Below are 24,800 nucleotides of genomic sequence, written 5' to 3'. Positions count from 1 at the left end.
ATATATTTATTTACTGCTTTCCATCTTTACATTTGAAAAATGCAAAAATACCAAAAAGATTTAGGTGTGTTTTAATATAAACTTTATAAAAACCAAAAAGATTTTATTTCTAACTTATTTTTTATTGCCCGATGTTGGATCTCGAGTCTTTTCCTACCTGAAACCTGATCGAAACCTAAAACAATTGCATCTTATAAATGGTCGAAGTTAACAAGTTAAAGTTAAAGATTAAGATTTATCAAATTTTTAAACTTTCAAACTGTTGTCGGTCGGTGGTTGATTGAGAGTTGGTCATATGTGTGTCGTTTGCTTATGTTGGCGATATTCCAAGCGGTTGTTCTCATTACGTGTTTAGCTTTCTTGTATGTACAAATGCGACATCCAAATCAACTAAAGGAGAAGAGAACGTACTAGATGACAAGCTTCGGAATGAAGAAACGACATGGATGCAATCAGAAAATCAAGATGATCGATTTGCCGCTGACCACTCATCAACACCAGAAGGATCTAAGTATTGAAGATCAAAACTTTCATGAGCATCATTCAAGGGGGAGTTTGTTGATACACTCCCTGTTTGTGACACGTGAAGTCCTTGGAAATCCTATAGTGTGAAGAACGAACCATCACGAGCAGCGTCCAAGGGGGAGTTTGTTGATGCATATTATGTGGACGCGACTCGGTTCGGTTCGACTACATTACAAAGTGAAGACCGAAGCACGATATCCTCCATCGTGACTCAGAAAGTATTTGACTTTGTACGTACGTGTTGTAAAACAGTTGCGCTTGTGCAATCTGTTTAGATAGTTCGTTGTTTATTAAGACGATCTGCAAGTAAGTCTGCATGTTTGCAGCTGATCTACGAAAGACCTGTTGCTGTTATCACGAAGAACTAATCAGCTGACATACCATGAAAGACCTGATGTTTGACATACCACGAAAGACCTGATGTTTGGTTCCCCATAAAGAACCTACTCACGAAGAACATGGTTTAGCAAAACAACTCCACATGAAGAACCATAGTCTTTCGTGGATTTCATGTTATATGAAGAACCAAGCATCAATCATACGAAGAAACCTAAGGTTCTTCGTGTGTTCTGGATCTTTCGTGGGCTCGTATTCAGGCCCAGTTAGTTGTTCGTAGGCTGTGGATAAGGTTAGTATAAACGGACTTGTTGCAGAAAGCAGTAGAGGGAAAACACTGAGAGAACACAATGAGAGTATTGAGAAGAGTTTTAGAGAAAGCTTTATCTTGTATCATCTTGTATGTAAAACTCTTCAGAAATATACTAGTGTGCATTTATCGTTGAATATTTGTCTTGTGTCTCGTGTTCTTTAGCTCGGTTTGCATACCCGTTTGGATTCCGCACAACCGGGTGTGTTCGGTAACAAGGATAAGGTGTTCTAGATCCTCCTCTAGGGACCTACAATGTGCATGGAGTGTTTTTGTTAAACGTGTCAACCCATGCAAGAGATCAACACAAAATTATTGTTTTAAAGGAAGAACATATATTATAGCATGCTGCATGCAAATTTCGGTTGAGACATTTGACCTCAAAAAGTCTATATATTTCTTACAATGACAACTACGTAGTAGTTCATTATATTTTGTGTAAATGGAGTAGAATATAAAATTTGGTTATTATCTTGGCAATGGGATGTACCCTAGTTGGGTGACTATGGTAACCCCCCAATTTTTTTTATAAAAGGATTTTATAAATAGCTCACGAGGGACAAAGAAGACCATCACATGAGAGTATTTAAAGGAAAGGAAACCCAAAAGCTTCATTTGGGTTCTTCATCTTGATCATTCTTGAGATAGAAAGGAGTGAGTATAAAGAGAGAAAGATATGGAAGGAGATCCAAGGGAAACAACGAGGGGCTTCTCTAGGTTCGTTTTCGAGCAAAAGGATAAGGATTTGAAGCCCTTTAATTGGTGAACTCAAGGCGTCAAACCTGAATTGTGGGTTTCAAGCGATTCAAGTTTAGTTTTACATTAAAGGTGACATGGTATCAAGTGTTTATAGTCATAAAGGACCTATATGATGCTTGTGATGCGTTTTGGGTCATAAACCGTCGATCTTCGTGTAGATCTGATGAAAGCAAAAACCTTGGTCAACATTAATGGCAATTTGGGTTTTTGTTAGAGGTTGTGCTTCACTATACAACTCGCATGAGCGCAACCTATTTATCATAAATGGGTGCAACGTTGGATACCAAGTGTTTAGGGTTGCTGTTAGAGGTTGCACCTCACTGTACAACGTTCCAGACCTGGGTTATAGAATGACTTTTAATTGATCATAGTATTTCAAAAAGGAATTATGTGAACGTATGCACACAATGCTAATGATATTCTGAATATCTATTATTCTTTAGCTGCCATACAAATGATGCATTTCCTTAAATTCCAAGCACAATTTGTATATCTATAAGGTAGTGTTTGGTATGCAGAAATGAGAGGTGGAATGGAATGAACTATTGCGAGGGAATGAACAAAAGTGGGTTTGGTTGGTCAACGTAATGGAATCATCCATTACATAAGTCATTCCATTCTCTCAAATTCATTCCATCCACTCCCCCTGTTTTTTTTCCATTCCATTCCCTCTCTCAGCCTGCGTCATAAACATCGCCCATCACCTCTACCATCTACCACCACCACCTGCCGTTGTCACCACCCGCCACCAACCAACGCCGACCACCACCACCACCGTCCTACGCCGCCACCGTCGCCCGCCGCCACCGCCATCGACTAACATCTCTGCCACCCACCATCGCAAACCACGCCACACCGACCACTACTGCCACTCTCCGCCGACCACCACCACCATCCTCCGCTGCCACCACCCGCTACCGTCGACCACCACCACCCATCGTCGTCACCATCGCCACCACCTGTCGCCACCACCATCGTCACCACCACCATCGCCAACCACTATAGCCACCCTCCGCCAGCCACCACTACCATCCTCCACGGACACCTCCCGCTACCGTCGACCACCACCACCCACTGTCGTCGTCGCCACCACCATCGCCGCCACCCGCAACCACCGACAACCGCCGACAACCGCCACCCCGACCACTACCGCCACCCTCCGCCGATCACCACCACCATCCTCCGCGGCCACCACCCGCTACCATCGACCAACACCACCCACCGTCGTCGCCACCACCATCATCGCCACCTGCCACCGCAGACCACCACCACCCCCGACCATCACCGATGCCAATGCTAACAACCGTCACCCACCGACCACCGCCACCCACCACTGCTACCACCGACCACCGCCACCCATCGTTGCCACTGCCACTAGCCGTCACCGATCACCGCCACCAACCATCGCCGATTTAGTTCATTCCTCTTTTCTTACCTACCAAACAAAAAAGGGTAATTATTTATTCCTTTCCTGCACGGTAACCAAACAAGACTATGGAATGTAATGTTCCATTTCATTCCTTTGTCCATTCCATTACCTCGCTCATTCCATTCCCTCATCTATTCCATTACGCCATACCAAACAGACCCTAATAGCTTATGTATATACCCACATGGCTTTTAGAAACATACAATGCTAGAACTTTTATTTTTGACTCATTTCATATGTTTTTCATTAGGTGCACCATTCTTTTAAAATGCTAACTACATTCTTTTCATTAAGATTCATTGTTGTTTTTGATATACTAAGCTCACAGTTGTGTGCTGACAAATCTATTATTAATATTAGGTATATTTTTAGGAGATCATTAAAGATATATCACATAGAGAATACAAGGAAATATGAATGAAGGCAACCAATTTACACATATTACACAATAAAGTTCTGGGTTGTCAATTTCTAGGGATGTTTTGATGTAAGATTCTGGAGGATATGAAAAATCAACGTTGCCTGGGTTTTCTTTAACTATGAGTGAAACACTGCTCCTGGGGCGTGATGAGCGGGTAGGTGTCGCGAGTCATTGTCATGGAGCAGATTATGACCATTGGAAAAGAGTTGTTGCCTCCCTCACCTTTACTAAAAAAGTAACTATACATTTAAACCTATAAATAACTCCAAACCCTTCTACTTCCAATAAAAATTGACTCCCACATTTTACTATAAGATCTCTGCAAACTCTCTTCAATTTCTTTTACAAAAATGGATATTTCATCAACATTTCTTGGGATGCTTGGTAACATTGATTTTCGAATAAGAGTTATAGAAAACAAATTAAGCTAACTATGACCTTGTGCCAGCCTTTTGCACGTACATAGTATTGTTATTAGTATATATTTTTATGATCCATACTATATCACAACATGTGTGATTTATGTACTTTCCCTTAACATTGCTATCTTCGGTGAAATAATTAATTCGCAAAGAATGAGTTGTTTATTTACCAAATCCTTAAACCCTTAATTTACCAAAAGTGTGAAAACTCAGTTTATTGACTCTTATCTAAATTCACTTTTTTGAACCGTGAAATTTCTATATATAAAATAAGAAATCAACCCCAGACAGTTACAATATTACATCACGGATATTAAACTCACACCACAAATCCTAATTAATATTGTCATACTTAGATCTACTTTTAATCCAAAAACAAATTCCTTTTGATTAGATTTGTCGGTCATGTGAAGTAAATGTAATGATTATTGAAGATCTTCTCGTTCCTGCAACCAAAAGAACCGCTCCGATAATCTTCTTCTAATCCTTAGAAGCTTTATCTCCAACGCCGAACAAAGAATAGGTTGAATTTGGAGCTCCCAATCTAGATATGGAATTTTAAGCCAAACCATAACCGACCACCAAATGGACTTAGCTTTCCAACAATCCCATAAAATATGATAAGTGGTCTCCTCCCTCAAACAGATGGAGGGCAGTTTTGAACGCCCACATCCACGCCCTGACAAGCTAGGTTCAACTTAGATGGTATGCGGTTAATGGAGGCTTGAATCGGATTTAGCGGCATCAAGAAGCTTGAATCTCAATCCAACAACCAACAAGATCTCGTAATCGACACCACTCCAACTATTGGTTGACCTTCCACTCTATCAGTAGGGTCTCTAACCCAGTTCCAGGTCCATTGAACAGAACTCTACAACCAGGGTCGGCTCAACATTTTTGGAGACCTAAAGAGGAACTTTCTTCCCAAATGGAAGGCGTTAACTTAATTTCCCTAATAGCATTTAAGCAGATTTCTAAATATATAAAAATTCAATGAATGTCGCCACCCCTTTCGCATTTCCAAAAACCTTAATAGAGATTTAGTCATTAGTTATAACCTTAACTAAATCAACTGATGCTTAACTATGACATGATAAAATCTATTAAAATACCTTTTAGATGGAAAAAACTCTGGTACCATTGTTTAGGTGCTCTAGCGATGGTAACACTAACACAATTATAAATCCAAAAAGATAGCAACAACACATACAGAAAATTTTTACTTTTTAACTGATCATATGGAATAGAATTATGTTATTTGTTTAATGAAAAAAAAAGAGAAATTAAGAATATCAACGAAAGGCTTTTCTACCATTTTATCTAAATTCACTAGTAGATAAAAGATCTTAGGTGAGAAAAATTTGCACATAAAATTACCACTTTAAGATATGAACAGGTAAAATATAGAAATGGGAGTAGGGCTGTTCAAAAAGTTCGCGGTTCGGAGCTCGCTCGAAGCTTGCTCGGATTTAGCTCGGAAAAAGCTCGCTCGATTTGGCTCGGTTTAAAAGTGAGCCGAGCCGGCTCGGCTCGGTTAGAAAGTGAGCCTAGCTCGGCTCGGCTCGTAACGAGCCGAGCTGGCTCGGTTCGGCTCGCTTTGTAGCTCGGCTCGGTTTAGCTCGAATTATTTTACTTATAATAAATTTTAATTTTATATACATTATAATATATTACAAAAATAGTGATTATTATTTACATGTATATAGGTTTGTAATTTGATATTTATGGCATATTTGAAGATTATGAGCATACTAATGAACTAATATTGTATTTTATTGAAATTAAAACTTATTTTGCGTTATTAAACTTGATTTTGGTTTGAATTGTATTAGGTTGAACTTATTTTGAATATATTTTTTTAAATTATTGAATAATATTTTAGGCTATTAAATTTTAAGAGGTATATATTAATTTTTTTTTATAAAATCAAGCCAAACCAAGCCGAGCCGAGTTAGCTCGGTTTAAAACCAAGCCGAGCACGAGCTTAGATTTTCAGCTCGGTTTCAAATCCGAGCCGAACCGAGCCAGCTCGGTTTATAATCGAGCCGAGCCCGAGCTTGGCCTGGCTCGGCTCGGCTCGGCTCATGAACAGCCCTAAATGGGAGTAAGTGGAGGGGGTGGAATGCAAAATAATTGGGTTAGATTTAGGGTAAACTCGATTATAAAATCTGTTGTTATTTGTTTGTCAGACAACCACCGCAGCAGTCAGACAACCACCGCAGCCCTCAGACATGGCTACTGCTTTTTCCTCCAACTTTAATAAAAACTGGCCTCCCGATTTGGTTAAATCATTTGCAAGGCTTTTCCACCATCTTATCTAAATTCATGTAGTATATAAAAGATGTTAGGTGAGAAAAACTTGCAAATAAAATTACTACTTTAAGATATGAACGGTAAAATGTAGAAATGGGAGTAAGTGGAGGGGGTGGAATGCAAAATAATTATTGTAGGGTAAACCCGATTATAAATTCTACTCTCTCTTGTTGTTCGTTTGTCAGACTACCACCGCAGCCGTCAGACATGGCTACTGCTTTTTCGTGCAAGTTCAAAAAAATCTGGCCTCCCGATTTGGGTAAATCATCGGTGAGTTTGATCAGAAACTAGTTATGGTCTTATTTCAGTTTTTTGTTTTTGTTTTTGTTTTCATAACATAGAATCGGTATCATCATGTAGGGTGTTGAAGAACGATCGTTGACTGCTCATCGGATTTCGGAAGACCCATCTCGTTTCAGGTAGCTGTTAATCGTATAAATTCTATATAATTCGTTGAGCTTCAAGAAGCTATCCTTTAGATCTATTATATTTACTAATAGCCCATATCTTACCAAAGATATTCCTCGTGATTATTAAGAACAACAATCTTGTGGCTGTTTTTTTTATTTAACGCTCTTTGTTGGGATTCAGTCGAATCTGAAAAATTTGGATAATTTTTTTGGTAAAGTTAATTAATCAGGATTCATATGTTTTCTATATTTTACATTGATATTCTTTCTGTAGGTGTTTTAATAAAAGTTTTTTCAGTTACACACAAATCTTCAAGAAGTTCATATACATACAACTTGTTGTACAAAGTTTATTCTAATAAAATTTTGTTGGGGCTATCCCCTTGTCATCGAATTAAACACAAGCAACTTCTAAGTATCAAATCAGAAAACTTGAATCAAATTGGCATTGATTTTAAGGGCTTAACAACTTAATTATTTCATTTTTAGGGCAATGGTCATAAGCCATCTCCGTGTGGAGAACCAGAAGGCTGATGATCATAACCATAAGAAAACATAGCATTAGGGGCGACATCTTTAGGGTTAATTGCTGCACTTTTTTGATAAATAGGTTTAGAGAGTAGTTGAAGTTAGAGGTGCACAAATTGGGTTAGGGTTTGAACCCGAACCTGGTTCAAACTAGTTTGATGTGAAGCTTAAAAAAGTCATGGGTTAATACAGGTTTAGGATGCTAAAACAGGCACTGACTTATTCATCTTTGAAGGTCATGATGCACCTGTTAGTTCTATATGCCGCATAGTAAAGATAACATTAAGGTATGTATGCTCTTCTTCAACATCAAACTTGTTGAACTCAGTTTTATCTTTGAGTACTTAAATGTAAAATTCTTTTTTTTTTCTTTCTAATTTGAAGTGTTTGTCTTGATAGTATATCTTTTCAACAGCTATCAATGGAAAGATCAAGGCATGGTTACATGTTGATCGAGTTTCAAAAATTGATTATGAAACCGATGGTTATGTCTGGACGAAATGGCATACAATACTGATGGGTCATGTAACGCTTAGCGTTTCTGTATAATCCATATTTAGACGAAGTGGCATACCATACTGATGGGTCATGTAATGCTTAGCATTTCTGTATAATCCATATTTAGACGAAATGGCATACAATACCGATGGGTCATGTAACGCTTAGCATTTCTGTATAATCCATATTTAGAAAGTTGTATTCTGATTTATATTTATAGAAACTTGTATTCGTATTTCATTTCCAATCTTGTAATCTGAGACTTCGATCATAATAAGAAAATCGTATTTATATCAATCATACTTGTGTTATATGCAATTAATCGTTAAATAATTGTTTATACGCAAAACCGAGACTTGTTATACATACATACTATCGCTTGTACACGCACAATACGTAACATATTCATGTGTACACTTCCTATACTTGAAAACCCCTAAAATATAAACTTTTAAAATAAAATGACAAGCATATGAAATTTCTGGGACCATTATGTCATAAAAAAACAAACTTCGGCTGCCAAACGAACACGCTGCGTGAAGTGGGCAAGGACTTGAAGAACGCGCGACACTTAGAATCTTAATCCACAAGTTTTTTTTACCCGATGTAACATCTCGGAAATTTGTGTCGAATGATATAATGACACGTGTCTGATAAACTCTCATTTTATGTCACGTTGTTTGGTGAGAGGGACTAAATATGTAAAACATATGGAAGAATGTTGTGGAGGGACCATTTATGTCAACATGCCAATTTTTGGCCTCTGAGTCACGCTTACGGACCATAAGCCATACGTGGTTACGGGCCGTAAACTAAATAAATTATTGGCACTGGCAAGCGGTTACGGACCGCAAGACTATAGGTCTTACGGTCCGTATGGAATTCAAAAACCATGGGCGCCTAATGGGCTCACGGACCATAAGCTCTGGACCCATACGGTTCGTAAGCCAGTGAACTGGCAGTTTTTGATTGGGAGCTAAGGAAGTTTTTGCCCGATCCGGATTTCACTTTTCTTACCTTCTTTCTTCCCCAATTATCTTCATTCTTGAATAAAACTCTAACCCTAATCAAGAGTAAACTGCCATTTTGGTCCCTGTGGTTTGGTCAATTTTGCCACTTTAGTCCAAAACTCAAACTTTTTGCATCTGCGTACCTGTGGTTTCAGTTTTATTGCCATTTTGGTCCAAAAATGAAATCAGGTCATATTTGTCTTATAAAATCCTGTTATTTTGTCATTTTCTGCAGGGGCAAAATGATTATTTCTTTTTTATTAATAAATACCATATTTTATAAGACAAATATGACCTAATTTGCCTCTGAGGAAAATGACAAAATTACAGGATTTTATAAGACAAGTATGACCTGGTTTCATTTTTGGACCAAAATGGCAATAAAATTGAAACCACAGGGACCCAGATGCAAAAGGTTTGAGTTTTGAACTAAAGTGGCAAAAGTAACCAAACCTTAGGGACCAAAATGGCAGTTTACTCCCTAATCAACCATTATATAAAAAAGTCTTCCACACCTTCATTTCACTTTTCCTACACTTAAATCACTCTCAAAATACTCTTAAGTTACTGAATTTTCATGTTTGAGGCAGATTATAAACAAGTCCAGAAGTGAGCTTCAAACTCACTTTTCTTTCTCTTCTTCATGAATTCTTGCTTCAAACTCACTGGAACACCTCTAGTAGTGTATCCACAAGTTTACCTTAGTAAACTAGGTTGGGACATCACCATTTTGAGGTCCAAAGTGAGGAATTCATTTTTGTTTTGTTAAACTTTAACTTGTTACAACTTTTCTACATACCTTCTTGGATGATTATAAACCCCATCATGCTCCCAAGTAACTTGCATGTTGAGGGACATGATTTGTCGTTCATAAGCCAACTTCTGATTGTCGTCTTGAACCATCGTCATCTCAGGCGGTAAATATTCTACATCTTTGGAAGCATCAAATGCAACAATTTGGAAGTACTTGAGGTCATCCTCCAGCTTCTATTGATGGGCCAGCAACGTCTCACGTTCCTTCCTCCAACCAACCTCCCTATCCTTAACCAGTGACTCCACGCCCTGCAAACATTTCAGTACCTCAAAACAGTTCAGAATATAGAATGAAGAAATAAGAAGATAACACCACGACGAATGCCAACATGCTACATACCTCTTTCTCTGTAAGCAGTCTCTCAGCATTAACAACACGAGATTGCAGACTAGCAGCAATGGACTGAGATGTAGACATATGGAACATCAAATCCTTTTCTCCTTCTCCAAGGTCTTCATGCGAACCAACATACCGACACTCCTGGTAAAACCCTCACAAACGGCCAGACAATACTGATCTTCAAGATCCGCGAGTCCAGTGACGAGTTGGTGAATTTCTAAGCCGAAGGAATGGCGTTTGACAGGAAATCCCAGGCAATATCACTGGTGTAACACCTCGTAAAATCACGTCCAATGATGTATTGACACGTGTAATAAACCCTAATGAAGTCAAATGTTGAATTTTAGGGACTAATTTTTCGAAAAATCGAAAACTTTGATTATGAAAGGACTGGAAGTGTTAACATACCTAAAATAGGTTTCTAAATAACCTCTCACGATGTTTATATTCACAAATGAGCCACTTAATGATCGAGTGTAGCCGTTTGCGTGATTAATCGAAAGTTTGCGCAATGAAGGGTTAAAAGCGTCAACATGTTAATTCTTACCTCTGAGTGACCTTTTAACAAACCGGGAGCTTCATGATATTTGATTACACTCTCGGGATTGCCAATTATTGGCCGTCTAAGGTTTTTATACCTATAAGTAAGGTTACGCGCAAGTTTACAAGTTAGAGGGACTAAAAGTGTCAATATGTTTAATTATACCTCTGAATGACCTTTTAGCGAACCCGAAGCATCGTGATGTTTAATAATACTTTCAAGAATGCCTAATATGGATTAGATGAGGCTTCAATGCTATTAAATGATGAGATGCGCAAGTTTGCGCAATAGAGGGACCTAAAGCGTCAACTTTTGAATCTACGCCTTTTGGTGACCATTTAAGCAATCGAGAGCGTAGCAATAATTAAACCCATGACTGGGAATGCCCATAATGGGCCATGGAAGGCTTGGATATCATTAAACGACATTTCGCGCTACTTTGTACGATTAAAGGACTATTTACGTCAAACTGCAAAAGTATGTCGATTCGTATGATATCGGACCTTCCGGAATATGATCATGAGTTAATCATACCCTAATTATCCTATATGTAGCTTAGATATAGGCTTAGAGGTGTTTGGTGCGCAAAAATAAACTTTTAAGTCAAGCAGGGACTAAAAGTGTCAAAAAGTGCACAAGTTTGCACTTTCGCGCATATCTGACATTCTGAATATACCCGGGCATCCAAAAATTTATGTAAGCACTAAAATATTTTATTTTAGTGTTTGGCTTGATAAAATTCCATTCGTCGCGTAGTATGGATCGTTTTTCACGTTCGTTCGTGTTTCGTCTTAATTAGAAGAACAACGAGACCGTACGGCCAAACGAACCGACATCCGGCATATTTTTGAGCATGTTTCATGTTCCCTATGTTTAGGAATCTTAGTAGAGCCTTGAAATGAGGTTAACGGGCCTTAGATGTGTCAGAAACACATCTATGTGATTACATGGACCAAATCTGCCATTTCAGAAACATGTATTGCTGAGCTGGACTGTCAGGCGGGCCGCGAAGCCGTCTGGGGTTCCCTACGCGGGCCGCGTGAAGTAGATAGATGCAGAAAACAAGTTTCAGCTGCTGGTTTTGCTAAAAATGGTTTCCATACTCTCATTTATCAATACTATGGGCCATTTTGGGCACCCATAGTATTAGAAAACAGTGGGTATGAAGTGTATGGTCCAGATTTAATCAAGATTATCGAGGAATGATCCTAACGGTCCTCTAAATCCTATAAATACCCCACTTCTTTCCTTGCCAAACCCACACTTGATTTCTGAATTCTCTAAGTTGGAGACCTTGCTCTTCATACCTGAGAATTTAGGATCAAAACCTCCTTGCGTGGACCCTTTATAAGTGTTCTTTCGTGCTTAGTTTAATTGTTTAGCGAACGGTCAAGAGTTTCGATAAACGCTTTGAATTTTATATGGTTGAGCCATTGTTCGCATAAAACATGGCTACATAACCGTAATTAGGTAGGTGTTAAACCCTCAAAAGGGCACCTCCTAATTACCACGTTACTTAGTTAAATTGTCGGGTCAAATAAAAGTCAAACGGGTTAGTTTTAATTAAATTCATAACTATTAATATAGAAGCCATAAAATTAGTTTTCTCACTTTAAATAACTTGGTAAATATTAGTTGAACATGTCTAAGCATGTTCAACCCGACAATTCTAAGTATAGGCTTGGAACCGAAAGTCGCAAAAGTTGACTTTTGCTTTGACTTTCAGTTCTGACCCGATTTAGCTTGGTTTAGATATGCCTTAGGATTCCTTTAGGACCATGTTATAGGTTGGTGTAACCCTCTGAGGTTATACAACTTGGATCCTTAGTTATCCTATTCATTGCATGTTTCCGTTATATGCCTAAATGTTGACCATTATGCCCTTTTGACCCTAAAACGAGAATTTTGAAAATATGAGAGGACGGTAATCTTTATTACTAATTTATAAAATTGTCCCTAAAAGTTGACATCAGTTTGAGGTCTAGATTAGGAGTTATGCTCATTAGCGTAAATAAAAAGTTTTTTATTAATTAAACGGCACAATTAGCGTATATCCTATCAAAACCCAATTTTTTATACCAAAATTTTTACCTACTGATATAAACTACTGATATACCAAAATTTATACCCAATTATCGAGGAACGATCCTAACGGTCCTCTAAATCCTATAAATACCCCACTTCTTTTCTTGCCAAACCCACACTTGATTTCTGAATTCTCTAAGTTGGAGACCTTGCTCTTCATACCTGAGAATTTAGGATCAAAACCTCCTTGCGTGGACCCTTTATAAGTGTTCCTTCGTGCTTAGTTTAATTGTTTAGCGAACGGTCAAGAGTTTCGATAAACGCTTTGAATTTTATATGGTTGAGCCATTGTTCGCATAAAACATGGCTACATAACCGTAATTAGGTAGGTGTTAAACCCTCAAAAGGGCACCTCCTAATTACCACGTTACTTAGTTAAATTGTCGGGTCAAATAAAAGTCAAACGGGTTAGTTTTAAATTAAATTCATAACTATTAATATAGAAGCCATAAAATTAGTTTTCTCACTTTAAATAACTTGGTAAATATTAGTTGAACATGTCTAAGCATGTTCAATCCGACAATTCTAAGTATAGGCTTGGTTTGGAACCGAAAGTCGCAAAAGTTGACTTTTGCTTTGACTTTCAGTTCTGACCCGATTTAGCTTGGTTTAGATATGCCTTAGGATTCCTTTAGGACCATGTTATAGGTTGGTGTAACCCTCTGAGGTTATACAACTTGGATCCTTAGTTATCCTATTCATTGCATGTTTCCGTTATATGCTTAAATGTTGACCATTATGCCCTTTTGACCCTAAAACGAGAATTTTGAAAAAATGAGAGGACAGTAATCTTTATTACTAATTTATAAACTTGTCCCTAAAAGTTGACATCAGTTTGAGGTCTAGATTAGGAGTTATGCTCATTAGCGTAAATAAAAAGTTTTTTATTAATTAAACGGCACAATTAGCGTATATCCTATCAAAACCCAATTTTTTATACCAAAATTTTTACCTACTGATATAAACTAATATTTTGGGATTTTTAAAGATTTTTATTTATTTTTAGGCTGAGCATAACATAGGGTTATAGCTTTGATTCGGTAATTGTCGGTTTTGCCCTTTTGGCCCATAAAATGAGTTTTACATAATATTTTGATACCAAACTTTTTGCTACTGATTTTATATCATAAATAAAATATTTTGAACTTTATAAACTAATCAAAAACTCAGATTTCCTATTTAAATCCGAAAATCACTTAAAACCGACTTTTACGCGTTTTAAGCGTATAGTAAGAGTTAAAAACTAATTTTGGCATATGAAACTTAATACCTACTGATGTTTTAAATAAATTTATATATTTTAACATTAAAGAAAAGTTTTAAACTCAGATCCTTTAATTTTGACCTTTTAAGCTTATGTGAAATTACCAAAATGCTCATACGGTGCATAGTTTGGTTATAAATAGTAAATTTCACATATATGCTATACCCCACTGTTATAACTTATTAAATTTAGTATTTTTACTGATTATATCAGACCTGGAACTCAGAATAATATTTAATCTCTCTTATAACCTTTAAAATGACCAAAATACCCCTACGGGGCATAAATTGGTTTTAAATTCGTTTTGGGCATAATGGAAGGTATCCTAATGATATCACAACATATTTAAGGCGTATTAACTTAGGAAACCTATTCATGACTCTTTTGGTTACCCGTTACGCACTTTTCGCGTTCGGATCGGCTTATGTAACTAGTTTGCATAAATTAGCCGAAACAGGTCAAACCTTATCATTTTTATCTCAAAATCCAGAATGTATTTAGTTTACCCTTGTTACACAAGTATACAAGCTTGTCGGGTCTAAACCACATTCTAATCTGGTTCTCGGTTAATCATGCGTTTTGAACCGTATCCTCCTTTAAAACTAACCGGTCTAAGCATAGGCTTAATTAAGACCCGTTAGGAATCTAATAGGTAACTAAAAACCTTCGTTCCAGATTTAGGAGCCTAGTAAAAGCTATCGGTACTTCCTGATTTGATATACGGCTGGGATTGAATTATATTTAGCTCAAGTAAATACTTGTAACTTATTTTCCTTATACGGGCTTGGGATACAGTATTATAATAATACAGCTTGGTCGGGTATGTAGTCATTTAAATCGGATTGTGATTAATGTATTTACATAACTCGTTTTAATCTGTATTATTTGGTGTATGGCCTTTGGGGGTTAAATGACCATGTGCCGGATATCCTTGGCATCATTCAAAGAAATGGCCACGACCTAAGCACGGGGTGTAGGCGTGCACCTGACAATTGCATTATGTAAAAACTGGTAATCCACTTAATGGAATCAACCTTGTGGGCATTATACCTGTGGTGTGTCAGTTAATCTTGACCGGCTCTACCAACCGGCCCTGACGAACGACAAATAAGTAAAACTGTATACACGATTATTTTTAATAATTGTCCTAAGTTATAAAAGAATTTTTGTGCCATGTGCATTCAAATCAATTTTCTAAAACATTTTAATAATGAGCCAGTTAATTGTATTTACTAGTGTAAACTGACGTATTTTCCAAAAAGGCTAAGTGCAGGTACTAGACGAAATAGGCTGGCTACTGCTGGCATCATTAATTAAGTCTCGCAAGCTCTAGATGCTAAAGTCTGTCGAACAAAGTTTCTTTTTATCTTTTGATCCGCCTGTGGATCTTTTACAATCGTATTTGTAATACTTGATATTACTCTTTATCGGATTGTAATATATTTATTTTTTGCTTTCGTTGTGCATTTAAATTGTGTTATCCATATTTAGATGAAATGGCATACAATACTGATGGGTCATGTAACGCTTAGCATTTCTGTATAATCCATATTTAGACGAAATGGCATACAATACTGACGGGTCATGTAATGCTTAGCATTTCTGTATAATCCATATTTAGACGAAATGGCATACAATATTGATGGGTCATGTAACGCTTAGCATTTCTGTATAATCCATATTTAGAAAGTTGTATTCACATTGATATTTATAGAAAGTTGTATTCGTATTTCATTTCCAATCTTGTAATCCGAGACTTCGATCATAATAAGAAAATCGTATTTATATCAATCATACTTGTGTTATATGCAATCAATCGTTAAATAACTCTTTATACGCAAAACCAAAACTTGTTATACATACATACTATCGCTCGTACATGCTCAATACGTAACATATTCATGTGTACACTTCCTATACTTGAAAGCCCCTAAAATATAAACTTCTAACATAAAAGAACAAACATATGAAAGTTCAGGGGCCATTATGTCAAAAAAACAAACTTCGGCTGCCAAACGAACATGCTGCATGCAGTGGGCAAGGACTTGAAGACCGCGAGACACGTAGAAGCTTAATCCACAAGTTTTTTTACCCGATGTAACACCTCGGAAATTTGTGTCGAATGATATAATGACACGTGTCTGATAAACTCTCATTTTATGTCATGTTGTGTCACACCCCCAAAATCCCACCTGCGGAGTACTACCGCTTGGAGGCGTGACTGACCAGGATCCAGCCACCAATCATACTGAACAAGCATATAAGCAGTTATAAAAGTTTAACCAATACGACTGGTGTTTCAAAACAAACAAGTTAAGTTGCAAGCGGAAGCATAAGTCTTAAAGTTAAAACATAAGTTCGAATGGTTTCAAGTTTAACATAGCACGTAGCAATCCGTGTCCCACAACGACCCTCCTCCATGCAAGCTCCAGCTGAGTACCTATGGTCCTGCAAAGCATGTAGTAACGAGTCAACAACTAGTTGAGTGAGTTCACAGTTGGGTGTTCGTTTTAGTTGTTTCGAAAACAGTTTCCTTTAACTGGCATCCTGCCGTGGGGGTTACCCCATAGTTTAAAAACGTGACATGTTCGTTCCCAGTTACTCCGGCATTCCAGCCGTGGGGGCTACCCCATGTTAGTTATCAGGCATTTCGGCCGTGGGGGCTACCCCATGCGTACACTAGACTCGTTACCATATCGACTGCTGACTGTAGTCATGTTTATGTGCCCTGAAAACATCAATGTCTATCATCATTGACGTGCCCCAGATCCATTAGTTCACGCCCGTCCTCTGCGGCACGGTGTGAGGTTTGTCAGACCTAAATAGCGCTATCTAACTAATGACCCGCTCGCCATTGGCCCGGCGATTAGTCGATACAAAAAGGAGGGACTTCGTGATAGAGTTTTAGTCTAGTACGTGTTATGCGTCCGTCCGGACGAGGAATCACATTCTTGAACCACTGACGTCCTACCCAAGGAGGACGAGGAATCCACATTCCTTAACCCCGTTCCCAACCCAGGGAATCCCATGCTTTGTAAAGGGTGTGAACTCACCTTGGTTTGCTCGGCAGTTAATCACAGAAAGATCAATCAAGTCGCAAGTAGTCAATTACGTCCTAACATGGATACCACTTATAATCAGATTCAAAACAAGCAGTGCACGTACAAGTAGTAGTTACGGCAAACAGTTTCTATCATGGCAGTTTAACAACAGTGCACCATATTTCGATTAACAGTAGCACATTTGGCCCACAAGTTCAGTCCAACTACTTAAGCCCAAAACACGTATAAAACAGTTAACACCGAAGTCCACAAGGCCGGCCCATTAACTAAGGCCCGTAACTAAGCAAGTCCAATAAGTGTGGTCTCGAGTCGCAACCGGACTCGCAAGCATGGTCTCGAGTCATGCTGTTTGTGCTGATCTCAGGTGGTTGCGAGTCGCAACCTATGTCGCAACCGTGGTTTCGGCTGATCATGTTAAGGTCTCGAGTCGCAACGGGACTCGTAACCTGTGTCGCAACCTGTGGTCTCGGCTTGTCCTGTTATGGTTGCGAGTCGCAACCGCGTGGTCTCGAGTTGTCACGCTGTGGTTGCGAGTCGCAACTGTGTGATTGCGAGTCGTAAGCTGTCGTTTTCATGTTCACGTGTTGATTCAGATATAGTCAGCCTAATGGTACTATGTAATCAGGCCCAAATCAGGAAACAACCAATAGAATTTCACTAACAAGTTTTCCTAATCAGTCTATTAGTAAAAATGGATCAAAATCATAAGGGTTTTCACATCTTCAACTATCATTCAAATTGTTCTTCATATATTCAAACACATTCATCAAGTTCTTCAATCATTCATAACAAAAATAACCCTTTTCAAACAAATTATGAACAAGCATCAAAACACTTAGCATAACACACAAACTCGGTTTTTATATAAGTCCGATTTCATGACAAGTCCAACCCGATTTCATGTTCATCAACATAAGTGGTTCAAACTTCATTTAGACACAAAATATCACAACTCACCATATAATATATGTTAACCGGTTATCAACATTGTGCACATTAGAATCATCATATACATCAAGAACATCATGTAAACACTAACAATAAACATCATCTCATGCATTTTATCATTTAACATAACTAACATAAATCCATAAACACCATAAATACTAACCGGTTGGTGAGGTGCGTGTGTGAGCTGATCCAAAGTCCAAACCCGAGAGTTCTTGTGCCAACCGATTGGATTCGAGAGCTTGGAGGTGTGTTTGTGTTCTTAAGGTTTTAGTGAGAGAAGATAGGAGAGTGTGTGTGTTGTGATGTTCAACAAATGGTAAAATAACTAAGGGTGGTATATATATATACTAGTTCCAAGTGGTGCACCCTTAATGGGTTTCGGGTGAGGGTTTACGGCCCAAATGGCCCAACCGGCCAAAGGCCCAAACCGGTTACTGTTCACTCGAGACCTCATGGTCTCGAGTCGGGTCCTTGTTGTCTCGTGTTGGGTTCTCGGTTCACATATAACACGTACACATATATATACAATGCACACATAACAAAGCACATATCACATAAAAGGTTCACGTTTATCATTAAGTTTAATCAGTTAACTAGTCACATAACGTACAAGTAGGTTGCATCAAGACACAACGAAGGTTCTAGATTTCGAGTTGTCACATCATCCCCAAGTTGAAAGAAATTTCGTCCCGAAATTTGATGGCACTCACTGAGGAAGCTAGTCAAGTTGTAAGGTTTTCCCGGTTATCCTGGGGTGTCACATCCACCCCCCGTTGATCTGGAATTTCGTCCCGAAATTCCGTAGCTTCAGCCTCAGTAGCGGTTGTACTGTTCTCAAACAGTTGGGGATACTTTTGTTTCATCCGATCTTCGCGCTCCCAGGTAAACTCTGGGCCGCGACGTGAGTTCCAACGAACTCGAACGAGAGGTATTCTAGTGCTCTTGAGGACCTTAACATCCCGGTCCGTGATTTCGACTGGTTCCTCGACGAATTTCAACTGTTCGTCGATCGTGAGTTCCTTCAGAGGAACTACGTGCGTCTCATCTGACAGACACTTCTTCAGATTCGACACATGGAAAACGTTGTGAACTGCACCGAGTTCTGCTGGTAAGTTCAGTCTGTAGGCCACCTTGCCTATTTTCTCAAGGATTTCGAAAGGTCCAACGTATCGTGGGTTGAGTTTGCCTCGTTTACCAAAACGAACCACACCCTTCCAGGGTGAAACTTTGAGTAGAACCCGCTCCCCAACCTGGAGCTCAAGTGGTTTCCTGCCCTTATCGGCGTAAGCCTTCTGACGGTCACGAGCGGCCGCCATGCGGTGTCGTATTTGAGCAATCCGCTCAGTAGTGTCTACCACATGTTCTGGACCAGTGATTTGACTATCTCCCACCTCTGCCCAACAAAGAGGTAACCGGCATTTACGTCCGTACAATGCCTCAAACGGAGCAGCTTTAATGCTGGCGTGGTAGCTGTTATTATACGAGAATTCCACGAGTGGCAGATGTCTTTCCCAGCTATTGCCAAAGTCGATTACACAAGCGCGAAGCATGTCTTCTAAGGTCTGGATAGTGCGTTCGGACTGCCCGTCCGTCTGTGGGTGATACGCTGTGCTCATATCAAGACGTGAGCCAAAAGACTTGTGCATTGCTTGCCACAGTTCCGAAGTAAAACGTGCATTTCGATCAGAGATGATAGAGGTGGGCACCCCGTGCCTCGAAACAACTTCCTTGAGGTATATCTCCGCTAGAGTGGAGAATTTATCCGTTTCTTTAATTGCCAAGAAGTGTGCGGATTTCGTGAGTCGATCCACGATCACCCAGATAGTATCGTTTCCGCGCTGTGATCTAGGTAGGCCAGTAACGAAATCCATGGAAATTTGCTCCCATTTCCATTGTGGTATCTCTGGTTGCTGAAGTAGGCCTGAGGGTTTCTGATATTCCGTCTTGACTCGCGCACAAGTCAAACACTTGCTGACGTAAGTTGCTATGTGGGCCTTCATGCTAGGCCACCAATACGTAGTTTTAATATCGTGGTACATCTTATCCGAACCAGGGTGTACCGAGTAGCGGGATTTGTGCGCTTCATCCATCACAAGTTCTCGTAAGTCGCCATAGAGTGGGACCCAAATGCGTCCTGTTACGTAGTAAGCACCGTCTTCTTTCTGTTCTAAGCGTTGCCTTGCCCCGCGTAGGGCTTCAGCTCTAACGTTCTCTGGTTTCAGTGCTTCTATCTGAGCAGCTCGTATTTGCGAAGGTAGACTAGAATGGATCGTGAGTTGTAGAGCTCTTACGCGCTTAGGCGCAGTGTCCTTCCGACTCAGGGCGTCGGCCACAACATTGGCCTTGCCCGGGTGATACCTGATAGAGCACTCGTAGTCATTCAGCAGCTCGACCCATCGTCGTTGCCGCATATTCAGTTCCTTCTGCTTGAATATGTGCTCCAGGCTCCTGTGGTCGGTGTAGATGGCGCACTTGGTTCCGTATAGGTAATGCCGCCATAATTTAAGTGCAAAAACAACAGCTCCCAGCTCCAAATCATGTGTAGTGTAGTTCTTCTCGTGAACTTTGAGTTGTCGTGAGGCGTAGGCTATGACTTTATCTCGTTGCATCAATACACAACCAAGACCTTGAATTGATGCATCACAGTAAACCACAAAATCGTCTGTGCCCTCTGGCAATGAAAGGATAGGTGCACTACAAAGTCTATCCTTTAGATGCTGAAAAGCTAACTCTTGTGCATTTCCCCAATGATAGACAACGCCTTTCTGCGTTAACAAGGTGAGAGGCTGCGCGATCTTAGAAAAGTCCTTAATGAATCTCCTGTAGTAACCTGCCAATCCCAAGAATTGGCGAATTTCCTTTGGTGTGCGAGGCGCAGGCCAGTTCTTGATAGAGTCCACTTTGGATGGATCAACGTGAATCCCATCCTTGTTCACCACATGGCCTAGGAAATGGACTTCACGAAGCCAGAAGTCGCATTTCGAGAACTTTGCGTAAAGCTGTTCTGTTCGAAGGAGTTCCAAAATAAGTCGTAGATGTTGTTCGTGCTCCTCTTTGCTCTTAGAATAGATCAGGATGTCGTCGATGAAGACTATAACAAACTTGTCCAGGTACGGTTTGCAAACTCGGTTCATCAAATCCATAAAAACTGCCGGTGCGTTCGTCAGCCCAAACGGCATGACCAAAAACTCATAGTGCCCATATCGAGTCCTAAAGGCCGTCTTAGAGACATCCTCTTCTCGAACTCTCAGCTGGTGATATCCCGATCTCAGATCGATCTTTGAGTAGTAGCTCGACCCCTGCAACTGGTCGAACAAGTCGTCAATACGCGGTAGAGGATAACGGTTCTTCACAGTCACCTTGTTAAGTTCGCGATAGTCAATACACATTCTGAAGGTACCGTCCTTCTTTTTCACAAATAGCACCGGAGCTCCCCAAGGCGATGAGCTAGGACGAATAAAACCCTTATCCAGGAGTTCTTGTAGTTGCGTGGAGAGTTCTTCCAACTCTGATGGAGCTAAACGATAAGGTGCACGGGCTACAGGCGCAGCTCCAGGAGCTAGTTCAATCTGAAACTCGACTTGGCGATGGGGCGGAAGACCAGGTAATTCGTCAGGGAATACCTCAGGATAGTCGCGTACAACTGGAAAATCTTCTAGCTTCTTCTCTTTCTCTGTGGTGTCAGTAACTAGAGCCAAAATCGCAGTGTGGCCCTTTCGTAAGCATTTCTGGGCCTTAAGAAGAGAGATGATGTTCTCAACAGCACTTCTCTTGTCGCCACGAATCATGAGAGGTTCACTACCTAAACCAGGAATACGGACGATCTTCTCGTTACAAAGAATCTCTGCTCGGTGTTGGGATAACCAATCCATCCCGATGACAACGTCGAAACTACCCAAGACGATAGGAATAAGGTCAATAGAGAAAGTCTGGTTAGCGAGAATAAGCTGGCAACCCTTGACTACGTGTGAGGCTTCCAAACTCTTACCATTAGCTAGCTCTACAGTGTGCTTGTCGCTCAGGGGTGTTGGAATACGCTTAAGCATCTTACTAACTTCTAGTGACACATAGCTAGTATCGGCACCCGAATCAAATAAGACTGTAACATAAAAGTCGTCGAGAAGGAACTTACCCGTTACCACGTTGGGATCATTCCTTGCTTCACCTTGACCAATCACGAACACTCGTCCCCTAGCACCATTGTTGTTGTTGTGGTTCCCATTGTTACCATTCCCCTGATTGTTGTTGTTGTTGTTTTGGTTCAGTTGGGGACAATCTTTCTTGAAGTGGCCTTCAGCTCCACACTGAAAGCACCCTTTGTTGTTACCCTGCTGCTGTCGCTGGTTCTGCTGAGGTTGCTGACGATTCTGATTGGCGGGGTATGCGCTCCTGCAATCCTTTGCAACATGACCAGGCTTGTTGCACCGATGACAGTTGCCCCTGGTGCATGGCCCACTGTGGTGTAGGTTGCAACGATTGCATTTGGGGTGATTCCCTTTGTACCCACCATGACTTTGACCACTAGACGATTGCTGACTGGGGCTCTTGTGATCGTCCGTCTTTCTCTGCTGAGACTGAGATTGCACAGAAGTTGAACCCTTGCTTGAAGTTCCATCCCATTTCCGTTTGTCCCCACTAGAAGTACCAGAAGTAGTTGCAGCACCTATGCGCTTTGGTAACTTGTTCTACTCCACCGCCTGATCAGTAAGACGGTGAGCCAACTGTACAACCTGCTGGATAGTAGTCAAGTTTGCTGAAGTCACATGACTTTGGATCTCTGGCACCAAGCCCTTGAGGTAGAGTTCAATTCGCTTATACGGAGGGTCCACCATAGTAGGACACAACAAGGCAAGCTCATGCGATCTCTTAGTGTATGCTTCAATCTCCGACCCCGTCATCTTGAGATTGTAGAACTCATCTTCCAGCTTGTGAATGTCGTCACGACTGCAGTATTCCTCCCTGATCATTTCCTTGAAATTTTCCCATGGGGTGGCGTTGGCAGCAACCAACCCCAGCATTTGCACTTGAGCATTCCACCACGTGAGGGCCAAACCCTCGAGAGTACCAGTAGCATACTTCACCCTGCGCGCTTCAGGGCATTCACACATTTCGAACACAGATTCTAGTTTCTCAAACCAGTGTAGGAGACCTACTGCTCCTTCAGTTCCGCTAAAAGTTGTGGGTCGACAGTCCATAAAGGTCTTTAAAGTGCACACCGGTGCCTGAGCATATTGGCCTAAGGTAGGTGAAAGAGAGACAGAGTTTAACACAAAGGTTGGTTCACGAGAGTAGGATCCAAATGATCCTAGAACAATTTCGGACTGCAGGATATACCTCCTGCGTTTGCAGCTGCAAGCGCTGCGGCAACTCGTTCGTTGATCAAAGCCGTCAACTGGGCTTGTGTCATGTTAACGCGTCCAGACATGATTCTTCATAATAAGAGTAATACGTGTGAGAGAGGTTCGTGAAAGTACGATAGTAGGACAGAGTAAGCACACACGTGTTCAAACAACAGTAGTTATACAAATCAAGCATACCATGAGCAATGTACTACGTAACTAACAAGTAGGCAATATACGCACATCATCTTACCTAAAATGTCGAGCCTTGCATGCGGAGCGAAGTGTCGTTGTGGACCGTTGAGCACTAAACCGGTTATAGTCTGGTTTTAACAAAAACGTTTCTCCTTTATTAAAACCAAGTTCACTATAACCAATGGCTCTGATACCAATCTGTCACACCCCCAAAATCCCACCTGCGGAGTACTACCGCTTGGAGGCGTGACTGACCAGGATCCAGCCACCAATCATACTGAACAAGCATATAAGCAGTTATAAAAGTTTAACCAATACGACTGGTGTTTCAAAACAAACAAGTTAAGTTGCAAGCGGAAGCATAAGTCTTAAAGTTAAAACATAAGTTCGAATGGTTTCAAGTTTAACATAGCACGTAGCAATCCGTGTCCCACAACGACCCTCCTCCATGCAAGCTCCAGCTGAGTACCTATGGTCCTGCAAAGCATGTAGTAACGAGTCAACAACTAGTTGAGTGAGTTCACAGTTGGGTGTTCGTTTTAGTTGTTTCGAAAACAGTTTCCTTTAACTGGCATCCTGCCGTGGGGGTTACCCCATAGTTTAAAAACGTGACATGTTCGTTCCCAGTTACTCCGGCATTCCAGCCGTGGGGGCTACCCCATGTTAGTTATCAGGCATTTCGGCCGTGGGGGCTACCCCATGCGTACACTAGACTCGTTACCATATCGACTGCTGACTGTAGTCATGTTTATGTGCCCTGAAAACATCAATGTCTATCATCATTGACGTGCCCCAGATCCATTAGTTCACGCCCGTCCTCTGCGGCACGGTGTGAGGTTTGTCAGACCTAAATAGCGCTATCTAACTAATGACCCGCTCGCCATTGGCCCGGCGATTAGTCGATACAAAAAGGAGGGACTTCGTGATAGAGTTTTAGTCTAGTACGTGTTATCCGTCCGTCCGGACGAGGAATCACATTCCTGAACCACTGACGTCCTACCCAAGGAGGACGAGGAATCCACATTCCTTAACCCCGTTCCCAACCCAGGGAATCCCATGCTTTGTAAAGGGTGTGAACTCACCTTGGTTTGCTCGGCAGTTAATCACAGAAAGATCAATCAAGTCGCAAGTAGTCAATTACGTCCTAACATGGATACCACTTATAATCAGATTCAAAACAAGCAGTGCACGTACAAGTAGTAGTTACGGCAAACAGTTTCTATCATGGCAGTTTAACAACAGTGCACCA

General features: G+C 40.5%; 1 protein-coding gene across 5 annotated transcripts; it reads left to right on the top strand.

Annotated features, from left to right (window-relative positions):
• Window positions 1-6,488: 6,488 nt before the first annotated feature.
• On the top strand, window positions 6,489-8,248 carry LOC110941334. Of its 5 annotated transcripts, none has more exons than XR_002594004.2 (4): window positions 6,494-6,785; window positions 6,876-6,934; window positions 7,689-7,740; window positions 7,869-8,248. XR_002594004.2 is itself a non-coding variant. In XM_022182960.2 (3 exons), the coding sequence occupies exons 1-3, from the start codon at window positions 6,609-6,611 to the stop codon at window positions 7,482-7,484; spliced, it is 306 nt and encodes a 101-aa protein (XP_022038652.1). In that variant the 5' UTR covers window positions 6,489-6,608; the 3' UTR covers window positions 7,485-7,639. The 5 variants fall into 5 exon arrangements, 1 of the variants encoding a protein (XP_022038652.1); XR_002594003.2 differs by having other exon boundaries at window positions 6,515-6,785; window positions 7,853-8,248; XR_002594002.2 differs by having other exon boundaries at window positions 6,579-6,785; window positions 7,646-7,740.
• The last annotated feature ends 16,552 nt before the right edge of the window (window positions 8,249-24,800 follow it).

Source organism: Helianthus annuus, chromosome 5 (genome assembly GCF_002127325.2).
Source record: "Helianthus annuus cultivar XRQ/B chromosome 5, HanXRQr2.0-SUNRISE, whole genome shotgun sequence".
In the NCBI taxonomy this organism is placed as follows: domain Eukaryota; kingdom Viridiplantae; phylum Streptophyta; class Magnoliopsida; order Asterales; family Asteraceae; genus Helianthus; species Helianthus annuus.
This window is presented reverse-complemented; position numbering and strand designations above follow the sequence as displayed.

Bases quoted from the DNA above. Each gene is read 5' to 3' on its own strand.
- LOC110941334 (XM_022182960.2), top strand. From the start codon at position 6,609: ATGGGAGTAAGTGGAGGGGGTGGAATGCAAAATAATTATTGTAGGGTA. The intron at 6,786-6,875 runs GTGAGTTTGATC...ATCATCATGTAG, and splicing joins CCGATTTGGGTAAATCATCG to GGTGTTGAAGAACGATCGTT. The intron at 6,935-7,414 runs GTAGCTGTTAAT...TTTCATTTTTAG, and splicing joins GAAGACCCATCTCGTTTCAG to GGCAATGGTCATAAGCCATC.